At 39.1% G+C, this 17,135-nt stretch overlaps 1 protein-coding gene across 6 annotated transcripts in view; it reads right to left on the bottom strand.

The window, feature by feature from the left end:
• Ppp4r4 (protein phosphatase 4 regulatory subunit 4) overlaps window positions 1-17,135 on the bottom strand; it is a 75,251-nt gene that overhangs the window by 5,044 nt on the left and 53,072 nt on the right. For 4 of the 6 annotated variants that reach the window (XR_016537599.1, XM_090344754.1, XM_090344757.1 and 1 more), the window contains 9 exons: window positions 15,186-15,333; window positions 11,336-11,480; window positions 8,791-8,832; window positions 8,617-8,691; window positions 6,985-7,054; window positions 6,501-6,581; window positions 5,922-6,006; window positions 3,791-3,879; window positions 1,103-1,247 (listed from right to left, as the gene is read on the bottom strand). Coding sequence is in view for 5 of the 6 variants with exons in the window: in XM_090344754.1 (XP_090200880.1) it covers window positions 1,103-1,247; window positions 3,791-3,879; window positions 5,922-6,006; window positions 6,501-6,581; window positions 6,985-7,054; window positions 8,617-8,691; window positions 8,791-8,832; window positions 11,336-11,480; window positions 15,186-15,333 (880 nt within the window). In the remaining variant the exon portion in view is untranslated. The remainder of the gene's footprint in view (window positions 1-1,102; window positions 1,248-3,790; window positions 3,880-5,921; window positions 6,007-6,500; window positions 6,582-6,984; window positions 7,055-8,616; window positions 8,692-8,790; window positions 8,833-11,335; window positions 11,481-15,185; window positions 15,334-17,135) is intronic. The other 2 variants (XM_090344755.1, XM_090344756.1) reach the window with 2 other exon arrangements.

The raw sequence follows: 17,135 nt of genomic DNA, 5'->3' as shown, positions 1-17,135 counted from the left end.
AAGATGTAAGATATAGTATACAACCGTGTTTCTTTATTGTTTCTAATGACTCATGTGTCATTCTGCCTTAGTTATTTTTCTCTGAAAATAATTATAAATATTCCTGGGGGGGAAGAGTGTGTCATTTTGGTTTTTGGTGCTGGTCCTGGCTTGAACTCAGGGCCTGAGTATGTTCCTGAGCTTTTCTGCTCAAGGCTATCTCTCTACCTCTCTACAAGTCTAGAGAAGGTCTGCTCTGGCTTTTGGGGTGGTTCATTGGTGATAAGACTATCATGGACTTTCCTACCCGGGCTGATTTCAAACCACAATCCTCAAATCTCAGCCTCCTGAGTAGCTAGGATTACAAGTGTGAGCCATCAGTGTCCGGCCAATTCCTACGTATTTTTTTAAGTTATCGGCTAGGAGCTGGGGGTGGTGGTACATTCAGGTAATCCCAGCACCCAGGAGGCTGAGGTAAAAAGCATGAGTATTCCAGCACAGCCTGGGCTACACAGCAAGTTTGAGGAGAGCCTGGGTTACACAGTAAGACCTAGACTCAAAACAAGCTGGGAGGGGAGGGAGGTAGACAGAAAAACAAAAGTATGTCTATGAATTTAGTTAGATATGCTTTCAAATTCATCAGAAATCAGAATCTCAAGTTCTGATCAATACGGGGTTCAGGAACTCTGTGGAAGAGCAGAACTGTAACTGGAGGCTGACCATTCTGACTGAATAGTTTGTATGTCTTGCCATAGTTGATGATGTTATGTATGATACTCATAAATGTTGAAAAGAAACAAAAGACTTCAATAATTCAAACAATACATATAATACAGAAAAGCAGCATGGAAAAAGAGAACAGACAGCTTTATGGTTTCACTTCAAGGCATACTGCAGTATATACACAGGTCCTGTTTACTGAACTCACAACTCTGGGACTGTCTGTGTCACACATAAAGCATCTTGTATACATTCCCTAACGAAGCTTCATGCAATAATGGCCTCTCCAGCTCACATCCCCTAGCACAGATGTCTTCTATTCTTGGGGCAGCATGTAGGAGGAAAGGCCCTGGCACTGAAGAGGCAGAGGACGAGGCACTCAGCAGCATGCACTGCTACTTACAAGGTGGCCTTCCGTGGTTGCACATCCTTACTTCCACCACTCTTTGCATCAGTGCTAACTGTCCCCCGGGAGGTACTCGGTAATTGGGGATTAGGAGAAAAGGAAGATGGAACATTACTGGCACTTCGAGTCCGGTAGGAGTCATCTGAAAGAAATGCATGTAGAGAATCAAGCACACTGAATTTGCCAAGATGTTAACCAGATAGAAGAAAGGCTAATGGTAGCTTATATCTTCTCTTTTAAATCAGCTTTAGGAAAGCATGACTTATATGCAATAAAAGGCAGAGTTAGGTTTGGCAGACATATATTCCCATGCGGCTAGGGCTACCACTGGGACTCCACTGCAAACCCGAATGTCTTCCTGCTTCCTCCCTCACCAGACACTAGTCACAGTAGACTGAATCCCTTTTTGGTCAGTCCTTGGGCTTGAGCTCAGGGCCCAGATGCCATCCTTGAGCTTTCTCAAGGCTAGCGCTCTACCACTTGTGCTGCAGCACCATTTGGCTTTTTCTGTGGGTAGCCAAGAAATCAAACCTAGGGATCCATGCATGCTAGGTAAGCACTCTATTGCTGGGCCAAACTCCTGGCCCCTAAAATTTTATAGGAGAATAACTGAATTTTCCATCTGGCTTCTTTCATATTATCAGCATAATTGCTATTTATTGATATTGGGTATATCAGAACTTTCCTCCCCTATTTACAGCTAGTATTGTATGGGCATGCGAAAGTTTATCTATAATCTTGTTTGGTAGATAACTCAGCTTAACTTTAATTTTGTTCTTAAATTTATGTGCTCGTGATTGCATATAGAGATGCCATTCTTGAATACTTGTTGTTAAACTTGACATTTGATATATGATGTCAAAAAATCAGTTATAAAATCCTTTAATGAAAAAAAAGAAGTAATGTACTTGCTACCTGTAACCTCTCTGCACATCACCCCAAAAACAAAATAAAATTAAAATTAAAAAATATTGTTTAGGGGCCAGGAGTTTGGATTAGTGGTTAAAGTGCTTGCCTAGCATGCACGAAGACCCGAGTTCGATTCCTCAGTACCACATATAGAAAAAAGCCAGAAGTGGTGCTGAGGCTTAAGTGGTAGAGCTCTAGCCTTGAGAAAATCCAAGGACAGTGCTCAGGCCCTGAGCTCAAGCCCAGGACTGGCAAAAAAAAAAATATTGTTTAGTAGACATTTGGATTTTTCCAGTTTTTTGCTATTGTACACAAAGCTGATAAGAATGCACATGTCTAAGTCTGTATGCGGATCTGTTCTAATGTTCTTCAGTAAATGCCTCCATTCTCCCTTTGACCCTGAAGAGTGTTCACATCTTCCTATTGACCTAGTAGAATGTTCCACACATCCTCTCTTTGACTTTGTGGAGTGTTCTACATCTTCCCGTTGACCTTGATAAGAGTGCTCTGCATCCTAGCATTGCAATGCTTGTAATGTTTCACATTTTCAAATGTCCTTTTTAAATTGACCTTAAATTTCAATATCCCTAACAATGAGTGATGTTAAACAGGTTCTTATACTCTTACAATGTGTATTGCATTGCAAAGTTTGGGTTAAAATTTTTGCCCACTTTAAAACTAGTTTCATGTGCATATGTATGTGGGCATGTGTGTGCATGCGTGAGTGAGCACGTGTGTACCTGCCCCTGAGCTTTTTGCTCAGGGCTGGAGTTCTATTGAGCCAAAGCTCCACTTCTAGCTTTCTGGAGTCTAATTATAGCAAAGTAATATTTCCACTTTCCTAAAAGTCCTCCGAGCTCTATGATTCTCTCCTGGCCCAGACCCTGCCAAGCACTGAGTCACTTACTGCCTCCATGGTTTACCCTTTCACAAATGGTTTTTAAGTGGGTCACACAGTAGGAACACTTTTCAGATTAGCTTCTTTCAGTTAATAACAGTGCACTTAAGGTTCTTCCATGTGTTTTATAGCTTGCTAGCTTATTTCTGTTTACTTATTATTATTTATGGCTTTTCACACATTTATAATGACAGTTGAGTAACTGTGACCAAAAGGAGTTTGATCAGAAGCTAAAAATGTTTACAATGTAGCCCTTTACAGATGTTTCTGACCCCTGAAACTTTCAAGTATATAAAATGGTAAATATTTACCTGTAGATGATATATTGTGAATTCCTCCTGTTTTTAACTACCTTAAAAATTACTGAAAGAGGGGCCAGGAGTTTGGCCTAGTGGTAGAGTGCTTGCCTAGCATGCACGCAGACCCGGGTTCAATTCCTTGGTACCACATACATAGCAAAAAGCCGGAAGTGGTGCTGAGGCTCAAGTGGTAGAGTGCTAGCCTTGAGAAAGTCCAAGGACAGTGCTCAGGCCCTGAGCCCAAGCCCAGGACTGGCAAAAAAAAAAAAAAAATTACTGAAAGAAATTTCTGTCTGTGCCTCATCTGGCTCATAAACTATGGCAAAGCCACCTTACCACACCTTTGTCTATCTTTTATCTTTCATAAGTATTAAGCCTTGAGAATTGACGGAGTGGAAATAAAATAGTGCAGTTAAGGATTTACCCTGCTGCTAAGGAAAAGTTTACTTTCTCAAGCTATACATTTATAGACATTTAAGATATATACATTTAGGAAAATACCATGTCTAGAGAAAAGTCATTTAAAGCAAATAATAATTAAATATAGTCACTTTTGGAAGGGTGCAGATTGCTACTTACCAGGTATTGAGATCACCGCAGTCTTTGGCAGCCCAGAGACAGAAGGGACATAAGCTGCTGGGGAGCTTTTACTAGAAAACAATGACTTCCTTTAAAAATACAAGAATACAACTTCCTTCAATTTGCCACCTTATACTTCAGCTCTTTTCATCATTTTTGGTTCATACTTTCCTCTACTTATAAAAACATGCTTGTTGCTTTCCCTTTTTCTTTCTTTTTTTTTTTTACTTCAAAATACTTTATGCCTTAAAAGCATTTTCTTAAACTTTGTTTCATCAGAATTAAAGTTTTTCTTTTGCTTTGCAGCCAAGTCAGTAAAATGGGAAATCACTTATCTTTAGTTATAATCCCTTTTTAAAAATTGTTAGATTGTTATTATAAAGGTGATATACAGAGGGGTTATAGTTTCACAAGTTAATAAGCACATTTCTTTTTGGACAATGTCTCCCTCTCCTCCACTCTCATCCACTTTTTTTCCTCCCATCCCACCCCACATGCTGTAGAGTTTATTTTCAACATAGTGTCCCATGAGTACCATGGCTGAATTTGCTCATCCTTTGTCCCTCCATTTCTTTTTCTTTTTTTTTCTTGTGGGTCGAGCGCTGTCCTCGAGCTCTTCAGTTCAAGGCTACCGCCCTATCCTTGAGACAAACCCCACTTCCTGTTTTCTAGAGGTTAATTGGAGATAAGAGTCTCAGGTCCTTTTGTGCCCAGGCTGGCTTTGAAACTTGATCCTCAGATCTCAGCCTCCTAAGTAGTTAGGATTACAGGCCTGAGCCACTGTGCCCAGTCTGTCCCTCCTTATCTGTGTTCTCCTTACCCTCCCAAAGACAGATAAACAAACAGACAAGACAAAAACAACAGCCACCAAAAAAAATCCCTCTTATTTCCATTTCCTGAAGTTCATTTTGATAAGTCTTATTTTATATGATCATAGGCACATAGGCATTGCACCTTTGGGATCCTTTCCTAAAGAAATTATAATCCTTTCCGTTCCTTTTTGGATCTACAGGCTAGAAATTCCAGATGTACTAGCTGATTAAAAAATACCTAGAGGGGCTGGGAGTTTGGCCTAGTGGTAGAGTGTTTGCCTAGCATGCACGAAGACCCGGGTTTGATTCCTCAGTACCACATACATAGAAAAAATCCAGAAGTGGTGCTGCAGCTCAAGTGGTAGAGCTCTAGCCTTGAGAAAGTCCAAGAACAGTGCTCAGGCCTCCAAAAAAGGAAGATATCTGGGTACCAAAGGCTCAAACTTGTCATTCTAGTTACTAGCAGGCTGAGATCTGAGGATCATAATTGGAAGCCAGCACAGGCAGGAAAGTCCATGAGACTCTTTCTCTCTAATTAAATGCCAGAAATAGAGCTCCAGTGGTAGCTCACTAACCAATGGCAAAACAAGCTCAGGGATAGCTTCTAGGCTCTGAGCTCAAGCCCCAGGGCTGGCACAATAAAAGGAAGTGGATTTTGGAAATCCATTGATTTCTGGGTACAATATTTTACATAGTTATATATGAGATGTCATATAGTTCCAACTCATACAATCAGATGTGTCCACCTGACTCTAGAAACATGTTGTGGCTTTTTCACTTACATAAATAATATGAATACAAGTAGATGTCACACTTACTGTTAATTAGAAGTTAAGTGGCTTATGTGATGGCCTACCTTCCTCATAAATGGTGCAGGCATTCTGTCACAGCTTTTATCATTGCAATATCTTGTCAGGCTGTCTATATTTACACAAATGTTAGATTTCTTTCATTCTTTTTTTTTTTTTTTTTTTACCAATCCTGGGGCTTGAACTCAGGCCCTGCGCGTGGTCCCTGAGCTTCTTTTGCTCAAGGCTAGCACTCTGCCACTTGAGCCACAGTGCCATTTCTGAACTTTTATATGGTACTGAGGAATCGAACCCAGGGCTGCATGCATGCTAGGCAAGCACTCTTCCATTAAGCCACATTCCCAGCCCATCCTTTTCATTCTTTAACCTAATGTTTAAAAAAAAACTGTCCAAATTATTTTCCTAATGCAATAGTAAGTCTTGTTTTTAAATAATGTAAATATTTCATTAAAAGAAAGTATGTATCTATAAAATCAAAATAAAAAACAGCTGAAATTATACTTAACACACTTCTCTAAGTTGCCATATTTTGCATGAAAGCCTTGATTATTGAAAGACTGGCTTCGAATCAATTTGGATTTCTTGATTTCTTTGCCTAGAGTAATAAGCAGAAAGAGCAAAAATGCAAGTGTTCAGTTCATGCTTAGCTGCCAGCCTCTCCCATCTGCTCACCAGCCCATCCCCTAGGCCACTCCCAATAAACCCCAGTATCTCTTACCCACACCACTGAAACAACTCATAGCAAAAGGCTAAAGGCACTCTAGAATAACTTATCTCACTTAACAGGGTAAATTGCCCTAAAATAGCTCCCCCTACCCCCCGAATCCCAGGGCATCAATTCAGGGCCTGGGTGCTGTCCCTCAGCCTCTTTGTGCTCAAGGCTAGCACTCTACCACTTGAGCCACAGCACCATCTCTGGCGTTTTTGTAGCTGTTTATTGGAGATAAGAGTCTTGTAAACTTTTCTGCCCTGGCTGGCTTCAAACCATGATTCTCAGATCTCAGTCTCCTGAGTCGCTAGGATAACAGGGATGAGCCACCAGAAGGAAAACAAATCATAAACCAGACATGAAAAGAAGCCACATCTTACTTGTTGTTGGGGTGTTAGAAGATGGTCCAGGAACAGAAACAGGGAGGCCCTTGGGAAGACTTTGTGTCTTAGTGTCTCTGCCTAAAACCAAACTGTGTTTTAAGTTGTATAATTTCCTCTGAGTCCTCAATAATGCCCATAAATACAAAACACAGAAAAATATGAACCCTACTCTCTAGTTAAACAGCACTCTATTTCAAATAGTCCTTCTTAATTTCCTTATTTCAGTCTTATTTGGCAAACAGTTCCAGTCTCACAGCTGACATCAAGCTTTCCTCCTGAAGGATCTGAGCCCCACACGGATTCCAATTTATTCCTGCCATCTAGACCACAGCAAGCCAGGTAATTTTCAAGAGGAACTTTTGAAAACTGAAAAGAAGTGAAGCAATTTTCTCTAACAAATTAAAAACTCAGCATGGTCTTTCAGAATATAAGGACACAATGTTCTGTAGCTATGTGCTGACCACCCAGGAGAATCACTTACGTTTCTTCTCAAAGATTTTGTCAGTAGAGGATCTCCCATCATTCTGCTGTTTCTCCTTCTCTAACTGCTCCTGTAATGAAGATAGGGTTTTCATATTACAGGTACAGCTTCAATAGATCTGGGAAGTTATTCTGATGGGGATTTTTAAGCTTTTGAGATACAAATATAGTTCATAAAAATGTTTTTAGAAGTGGGGTCCCTCATGCTTGTGTCTAAACAATTCAGGGTTCAGAATTTGGATTTGTGGTCTGCCCTTTTGGGCACTGCTGTGTAATGAGGTTGTTTTATTATTTTTTTAGATTGCTTTTACAGGTTCTCAACAGTATAGCATTTGTATTGTTTAGTTCAGTTTAGTTAATAAAAGGTAAAATAATATTTTTCTTTTAAAAGAAATAGTCGACTGGGTCTATCTAAAATGCTATTAGTATATAATATAAATTATGTGACTCCTATCAAACACTTAAGGAAGCCGGGCACTGGTGGTTCATACCTGCAATCCTAGCTACTCAGGAGGCTGAGATCTGAGGATTGCAGTTCAAAGCCAGCATGAGCACTAAAGTCCATGAGACTCTTATCTCCAATTAACTGCCAGAAAACAAAAAGTAGCACTGTGGCCCAAGAGCTAAGAGACAGCTCTCAGACCCAGAGTTCAAGCCCCATAACTGACCAAAAAAAAAAAAAAACTTAAGGAAGAAATAAAACTAGTTTTAGAACCTCATCAAAAAATGAGAGGAGAGAATATTCCACAACATATTTGTGTCTTATGAGGTACAATAAGTGACAAAAATAGTATTAAAAACTAATTTCACTATGTATCTTTGAAAATTCTTTAACAAAAAACACCAGCCAGGCTAGGAATGTGGCTTAGTGTACAGTGCTTGCCTAGCATGCCTCTAAAAGAGCACCTGGGTTCAATTCCTTGGTGCCACACAAACAAAAACTTAATAAAAACATTTGCCAGAAATCCAACAATTGAGCAAAAAATATTTATTGTCATAAGGTATATGTATGACCTAAATACAAGATTGGTTTCCTATTTAAAATTCAATGTACCTCACTGAATTGATGAATAAAAAGAAAGTCAAGTATCATTTCTAGATATGCAGGAGAGTGGTTTTAACAAAATTTAATGATTTGTGAAAGGTGTGAGAAATCAGAAAGGAACCTCTGCCATCTGATAAGGGGCATCTACGTGAAACCTGCTCAAAGCCCTCCCTCATAGCTAATGAAGGAGAGTGTCACCTTCCCCTCTCCCTATGATCAGTGAAGTTTGAGATACCCACACACTCCACTTTTACTCAACTGTAGATCTTTAACTACATTGGAGCTCCCTCCTTAGACAAGTTTAATCTTCCTGAAATTAAATTGTAAATTGTCCGTGGGCTCTCACTCCATGTACAGCACATACCGTCAGTCAGTGGTATCATACTCTCAAGAATGTTCAAGTAAAGCTCTCAAATGTAGTTTTTGTTCTTGTTCATGAAAAGGCAGACTTCAAAAAACTAAGATTGTTCTAGAATTAACCATTTAATAAAGAAAATAGTGAAAGAAGTTATTTGTACGTTTGGTAGCAAACCACAGGTAGCGTGAATTAGAAATGTGTATGTGTGTATGCACATGAAAACAACATACCATCTCCAAAAGAAGTAGCTCTTCTCTTTCTTTCTCTTGATCCAACAAATCTTTTTCATAAAATTTTTTCTGAAACTGTTCAAAGTTGAAAATGATATTGTCAAACATAAGTGAAGACTTCCTGTCAATTCTGAAAAATACTTTCAATGTAAGACAAAAAAAATTTATACTTACAGCATCCATAGACATTTCCATTCTGTCCAACTCTAATACGGTCTACAAGAAAGGTTTTGTAATTATTCAGCCAGCTTCTCAAAGAAACTCCTTTCCCAGAGGGGTGCAAAGAAAAGACTATCTGGGAGACTTAATAAAAAACTTTAGTATTATACCCAGTTCTACAAAACTCATAATCAACTTCTACAAACTAATGTCAAGACCCATTTTAACATTCAGCTGTTAACAAGAGCAAGTCTAGAGGCATATTTTACGTATCAAATAACTAAGAACCTCCAATGTCAGTCCTTTCTCAACAGAAATATAATGTTTTTAAGATTTAAAAAGTTTTACAACTAAGTGAATATGAAACAAACTATCAATTGGCTTAAACTGCTTAGTTCATGCTTCCACAGTAATTATTTACCACTGTCAACAGGGAAGGCTTTTCTGTGACAGCATATTCTCAATTTAATTTTTTCTTTTGGAATATACTGATCTGAAACAATACCCTGACCTGATTAAGTATGGTAAACCAAATCCAAGGTTCTATGAAAAAGACAGTATTTTTAAAATTGACTCCCTAAGGTTAATTCCTATGATCAAAATAAAGTACATGTATATATTCATATGCTCAAAGCTGTCAATTACAAATAGATTTACCTGAAGCTTTGTTTCTATTTTGACATTTATTAGAAATTTAGAATTTCCAGATACCAGTGGCTCATACCAGCCAGTATGTGTGTGGTGTGGTGTATGTTATCTTCAGATTTCTAGTTATTTCTAGTAACTATTCTATTAACAAAAGAACATCCATTTTAGTAAAACAAAATTATACAATTCAATAATGAGCTATCAAATCACTTTATGAATAGGTTCTTTTCATCATAAACTGACATTACATAATGGTCTCTAGAAAAAAAAAAAAAAAAAACAGGGGGCCGGGAGTTTGGCCTGGTGGTAGAGTGCTTGCCTAGCATGCACGAATACCCGAGTTCGATTCCTCAATACCACATACATAGAAAAAAAAACAAAAAAAGCCGGAAGTGGTGCAGAGGCTTAAGTGGTAGAGCTCTAGCCTTGAGAAAGTCCAAGGACAGTGCTCAGGCCCTGAGCCCAAGCCCAGGACTGGCCAAAAAAAAAAAAAAAAAAAACAAAACCACAAAAGAAATTCACAGATTCTTTTTTTCCCCTTCATCATTCACGTTAATTTATTTCTGACATTTCAAATAAAAGCTCAAAAACTTCTTTTAAAGTTTATAGCCAGATTCATAAAAGTGATCCCTTACATTTAACTTGATCTTATAATATAGTAAGTTAATATTTAGCATAGTTTTTTTTTTCTTTTTGCCAGTCCTGGGCTTGAGCTCAGGGCCTGAACTCTGTCCTTAGATTTTCTCAAGGCTAGAGCTCTACCACTTGAGCCACAGCACCACTTCTGGTTTTTTTCTACGTATGTGGTACTGAGGAATTGAACCCGGGTCTTTGTGCATGCTAGGTAAGCAGTCTACCACTAGGCCAAACTCCTGACCCCAGCATAGTTTTTTAAAACCCTAACTGTTCCAAAGTTTGAGCTCATTAACTTTACTAATTTCACCATTTTAGTTAATATTTCCAAACAATCCTTCTAGTAAGATCGCATGCCAAAAGAAAACAAAACAAAATCATAAAAGAAAATTTTAATGTCTGATAAGAGGAATGTCCAGGGGTAGGACCAGATGTCTACCTTGACCTGTGCCCAGGGGTAAGTATCCAATCTCTGTCTAGTTCCAAGGGTATGTATCCAATCTCAGTCTAGTCCTGGCTCTGCCACTTCTTAATTCCACTGAGCTGACACCTGGAAGGATCTCCCACTTTTTTTTTTTTGGCCAGTCTTGGGCCTTGAACTCATGGCCTGGGCACTGTCCTTGGGCTTTCTCAAGGCTACAGCTCTATCACTTGAGCCACAGTACCATTTCTGGCCTTTTTCTATGTATGTGGTACCAAGGAATCAAACCCGGGTCTTTGTGCATGCTAGGCAAGCACTTTACCACTAGGCTAACCTCCCAGTGCAATCTCCCACTTTTAAAAAGTCAAATAGTCTACTGAAATAATTCTAGGGCTCTTCCAAGACTTTTGACAAAATGTGACTTCCCCAACTTTATCAGCAAAGTTTACTGGGTGGCAATCACTCAGAAGTGAAATCAGGGGAGACATCCATTGAGTCACGTTTGTGAGTGCCCAACATGTGCCAAGCTCTCCTCACAAAGCATACATGTCAGTAATCAAAGCCTCTGAAAATGACCTTCCTATTCAGCTGCAGCACACATAACCCCAAATCATTTAACTTTTCCCTACTGCCCTTTGGAAGAAATAATTGCTTTTGGTTTTTTGTTTTTAATGTGTGGGTTGAACTCAGGACCTTGAGTTTGCTAGGCAGGTGTCTTCTACCACTAGAGTCTAACTCTACTAACCCCCAAACTACAAATATTTTAACAGCATGGCAGCATGTTATTGTTAAGGCAGTGATGCTACCATTAACACTGTCCTGATGCAAGGTACACCCTGCCAGAGCAGAAGTACTTACTCTTTTTACAATGGCCAGAACATCTTTATCCTTTTCTTGACATAGGAGTTTCCTCACACACATTTCTAACTGCTGAAGGAGATGCTTGTCTGCGGGTATCTTCAGAGTTGATTTCACTTTGGGCAACAGGTAGCAAAGTTTCATTCTGTATTTAGAGTGAATTTAATAACCAAGAATAATCGTAGCATGAAACTGCAAACCATTCAAGATATAGATACCCTGGAACTTCATTTAGTTTTGCAAACATACTTGGGTAGTGCCTATGAATGGGTTAAGCATTCTTATTCTAAGACACAAAAGTGAATCCAATCTACAAAATTATCTGCTCTGAGGGACATTACATTCCAGTACAGGGTGGGGAGGAGAGAGAGTAACAAGTAAGCTTCTGTCAACAGTGACAGCACTGTGGAGAAAATCACAGAGAAAGATGAGAGATACTGAAGGGGGTGAATCAAACTTAAAGCCAGTAGTCACTGAAAACATGTGTTTAAGTGAAAAGCTAAAAAGGAAGAAAGTGTGCTTGCATCTGGAAAAAGCACTTGGGGTGACAAGGGAGACTGCCTGATGGTTCCTCTCTAGCAAACTGGTTTGCATTAGTGCTTAGCTGCTATGACAGAACACAGAAGCAAGGCAATTCGTGGGAAAACTCCTGGTGATAGTAAGAGAAAGCTTGTGCATGGTCCTACCAACCACTGTAAGGAGAGTGGCTTCTATTTTGAGTGCAATGAGAAGATCAAAGAGTTCTGAGCAAGTGAGTGAAGTGATCCAGTTTGTGTGTGTGTGTGTGTGTGTGTGTGTGTGCATGCTGGTCCTATAGCTTGAATTCAGGGTTCTATCTCTGAGGTTCTTTTGTTCAAGGTAGTATTCTACTATTTGAGCCACACGGGTTTTCTATGCCTGGGCTAGCTTTGAACCATGATCCTCAGATCTCAGACTTCTGAGTAGTTAGGACTATTAGTGTGAGCCACTTTTTTTTTCTTTGCCAGTCCTGAGGCTTGAACTCCGGGACTAGGCACTGTCCTTGGGCTTTCTCAAGGCTAGCGCTCTACCACTTCCGGCTTTTTCTGTGTATGTGGTACCGAGGAATCAAATCCTGGGCTTCGTGCACACTGGAAAAGCACTCTACTTCTAGGCTGGGCTCCTGGCCTTAATTTTTAAAAGCATTATCTTTCTGCAGTTATGAGATCAAGTTACAGGTAGTCAAGGACTGAAGAAAAGAAACAAGAAAACCCCAAGCAATAACTGAGTAGATGTGTGAGAAGAGTCTAGGTTCAGCTTCTCTCTTGCAAGCAACAGAATGCACTTAGGGTTGGAGGTAGAAAGATAAAAGGAAGTAAAGGTTTTTAATCTGAGCAAGTGGGAGAATGAACTGGTTACTTACTGAGCTGGAGGAAAATATAGAAGAAACAAATGTGGATTAGGAAGATTTAAACTGTACATGGATGAAGTCTAAAATGTTGATGAGATTGACTCGTGAGTCTTTGCCCTGGTAGCTGTCCTTGTAGGTGAGACTGTCTAATTTAGATTACAGGTGAGGTTTAAGCCAAGAGACTGGTGGCCAAGGAAGCAGTGACACAGGAGAAGAGGATGATCTAAGACACCACTGTGGTCTACGTTAGGCAGAATGCAGGATACTGAAAACCTTCCCAGGCGGGGCCTCAGAAGAAGCATTCTGCTTTGCTAGGCTCATATTTGTCTTCTTTGCAGGCTAGCTTCAGAAAAGAATGCTGGTGTCTGTTTTATGCTACTGTGTTCATTTATCATATTTTCTCCAGATTAATCTTTTTTCATTTTTTCGTTTTGAAAAACTTGGGGCAATTAAGTCCTAGTCTGAGAATTTTCCAGGATGCTGTCTCAGCAAAGACTTCAGCATTTTTTATACATTCAAATTTTATGCATCCAAAAGGGTAAACAAATCTCTCCTCTGGAATTTTCAGCAGCAAAGGTCTCAGCTTCCCCAGTGCTCACCATGGATACTGGTGACATTTCCTCCAATAGGAGGCCCAGTTCCCCTAAAGAGAAACTGTCTCATTTCTGACTACTGAGGAAAAAGGCTTCTCTGAATACAGCAAGGGTATTTCTACTCTCAACAGTGCCTAAACACACTAAACTTAAATTTGAAACTCTCACTTGTAGAATAACAAAAACATTAACAGTCTATAGACACATCTACAAAGAGAAGGAAAATACAATATATTCCTTTGGAAGCTGAAAAAAGGATTGAATTATCTCTATAAGATGCCTGAGCCTAGAAGATCACCAAGTTCTTGAGATTAGGAATCATAGCTTTCTGGTCCACTAGATTCTCTATATGATCACAGTAATAAATAATGTCAATTCCACCTTCTCCTAATGCTAGTGTGTGTCCAGACCCTGTCAAGCTGGCTTTGACCCTCCCCTGTCTCAACCCAACAAGACAAAGGATCCAAGATAGCAATGTAGGCTTATGTATCCATGTCCTAGTGACACTCAATTTAGACAAATAAACAATGAAAGGGAGTATCAAGATCAAGACATGTTATAAACTGTAATCAAGATGTATTATAAACTGACCTGTCAAATGGTAACCCCTTTATATAGCTACTTAAACTTTTTTAAAAGGACAAGCAGGATCTTACTGCTGCACTATTTACATAGCCAGGATAAAGTCAATTGAGGCATTCACCAACAGACCACTAAAGACAGCACTGTATAATATGCACAATGGATTGATATTCAGTACAAAAATAACTGTTGGGTGCCAGTAGCTCTTAACTGTAATCCTAGCTACTCAGCCAGCTGAAATCTGAGGATCAGGGCTCACAGCCATCTAAATCTGAGAGACATTATCTCTAATTAACCAGCAAAAAGCCAGAATTGGAGAGGTGGCACCAGTGGTAGTGTCAGTGAAAAAGTTGAGTGAGGATGGGAAAACTCTGAGTTCAAGACCCAGTACTAGCACACACACACACACACACACCTTCTATAGGAACATGGATGAAACAAGGAGACATTATGTAAATATGTAAAGGTAAAACAACCAAACACAGAAAGGACAATGTGCACTGCACATCCTCAACAGGTGGAAGATGAAAAGCTGGTATCTAGAAATAAAGGATAATACCAGTTACTAGACAACAGGAAAGGAAAGTGATTTAAGAATCTGAAGATAACTCAGGTGTTTGTGGTTCATGTCTATAATTCTAGTAATTGTAGTAATTCTACCAACATAGGAGGCAGAAATTTGAAGATCATTGTTCAAAACCAGCCTGGGCAAGAAAGTCAATGATACTTTTATTTCCAAATACACACACACACACACACACACACACACACCCTCTAAAACTGAAGTAGAACTATGGCTGAGAGTGGTAGCCTTGAGCAGAAAAGCTCAGGGACAGCACCCAGGCCCTGAGTTCAATCTCTAGGATAGACAAAAAAAGGAACTTGAAAACAAGTGAAACAAGTGTAAGTTCTTCTTTATTTTTCAGTAGATTAAGATAAAGATTTTTACAAGTGTTAAGTCTAATAGCTAAACCTGACTTCAGAGACTCATACTTGTAATCCCAACTACTTGGAGGCAAAGATCAGCAGGACTGAGGTTCAAGGCTGCCCTGGACAAGCAATTCATCAGACCCCATCTCAGTCAGTAACTGGGCATGGTGGCATCCAGCTACACAGAAGTATTATTAATGGTAGGGTTATAGTCCAGGGCACAAATGTGATGCCCTACCTAAAAACTATACCACAAAGGGCCATTGGTATGTGCGGCTCAAATGGGAGACTGCCTATCTAGAAAGCAAGAGGCTCTGAGCTATAACCCTAGTATTGTCCCCCCACACACAAATATTTTATGGGAGTGGCAGCATACCTCACATTTGCTACTGGATCATGTGTCAGTTCAATAGCAGGTAGAAAAAAATATTTACAGAAAAATGACTTGGAAAAGATTTCTATGATAAATTCACAAGTATCCAAAAATCGGAGTCTATTCCAATAACTTTTTCCTTGGCCCAATTCTAGAAAGACAAACAAAAATATTACAAGTTTTACACATAAAATTCACATGAGAAGATTAAACACACAAAAATCTGTGACAAGTTTCTTCATGTCCACAATTCATATAGTAAATCAAAAAGGTAAAAAAACAGTATGGTATATATCTCAAACTTGCTGATTCCAAAGCTATTGGTGCTTCAAAAACACTAACATTGCACAAAATTTCAAAAGCACTGATAAACTAATGAATGACGAAAGCTACAATTTTTTTACCAATCTCTGTTACGTAGTATACACATAATATCTCACTGAAACCTGAAAAACAATCCAATGTGATGCGTGTACCTATCCCTTCTAAAAGGGATAGGATTCGGAGGGATAGGATAAGATTCAGAGGACAAAATGAAATAGAATTCAAATTTAGACCTTTGCAATTTCAAATTTTTCTTTTTAAAAAAATTCAAACCAATTGTTTTCTTCCTCTTATTTTCGTAAGAATGCTTTGAGGTCAGATGATCCAGTGACATACACATAACCCCTTCTACTTGGGAGACAGATATCAGTAGAATCTGTTTTCTCCTGTCAGTCCAAGAGCAAAGTTAATGATATCCTATCTCAACAAGTCAGATATGATGACATCTGTCTAATTCTAACTACAACACATACACATGAAGAGGAGGATTCTGTTCTGAGGCCAGTACTGAAGAAGAAGGGATGACATCTTATGTAAAATAATAACTAAAACAGAAATATAAATCAAAGGCTTCTAGGAACATGGCTCAAATGGTAGAACACTTGCCTAACAAGTTCAAGGGCTTGTGTTTAAAATTCCAGTACCATCATAAAAGAAAAAAAGTAAGCCGGTGCAGTGGCTCACGCCTGTAATCCTAGCTTCTCAGGAGGCTGAGATCTGGGGACCAAGGTTCAAAGCCAGCCCAGGCAAAAGGACCTGAGACTCTGATCTCCAATTAACCTCTAGAAAACAGGAAGTGGGGCTTGGCTCCAGGGTAGGGCAGTAGCCTTGAGCTTAAGAGCTCAGGGACAGCACACAGGCCAAGTTCAAGCCCCATGACCTACCTAAATAAATAAATAAATGTAGACAATGTCATATCTAAGCATAACTGTTGATGGTAAACCAGATCAATAGTCAAAGGATAATTTCCTCCTGTTTTACATAAGTGTTCAAAAACAAAATTATTATTTAAAATCAAATAGACCTTTCAAAATAAAACATTGCAAACATAAAGTCCTACAGACAGAACTCAGGGCCTGGGCAGTATCCTTGGGCACTTTTGCTTAAGGGTAGTGCTCTGCCACTTGAGCCACAGTGCCACTTCTGGATTTTTCTGTGAATGTGGTACCAAGGAATCGAACCCAGAGCTTTGTGTGTGTTAGGCAAGCACCCTACCACAAGGCCACACTCCCAGCCCCTGAGCATAATTTTTTAATACAATTTTAGATAAATACTCTTGACTTTTTTTTTGATAAGTAAAGATCCATGCTCTAAAAATCAGTCTACCGCTGCCTGCTGGGCATAGCACATATGCAGAGACTGCCATATTTACTAAGCAGATAAAGGACTGTGGCTTTAATTCTACTACTGACATTTTAAATTCTGGGGCCTACACTTTAGCCTTAAAGCAAATCTACATTGTTAAGTGACTTTATTTCTTTTACTATGTTTACATATGTTATTTCCTTCTTTTTTCAATCACTTTTAAAATTATCTTTAAATAGTTGTACAAAAGGGTTCAGTTCAACATGCCAATTTATGATTACATGTATCTTGACCCTGTCACTCTTTCCATCATTCCATCATTCC

The sequence above is a fragment of the Megascapheus bottae genome, chromosome 14 (genome assembly GCF_031878675.1).
Source record: "Megascapheus bottae isolate mThoBot1 chromosome 14, mThoBot2.hap1, whole genome shotgun sequence".
Lineage (NCBI taxonomy): Eukaryota > Metazoa > Chordata > Mammalia > Rodentia > Geomyidae > Megascapheus > Megascapheus bottae.
This window is presented reverse-complemented; position numbering and strand designations above follow the sequence as displayed.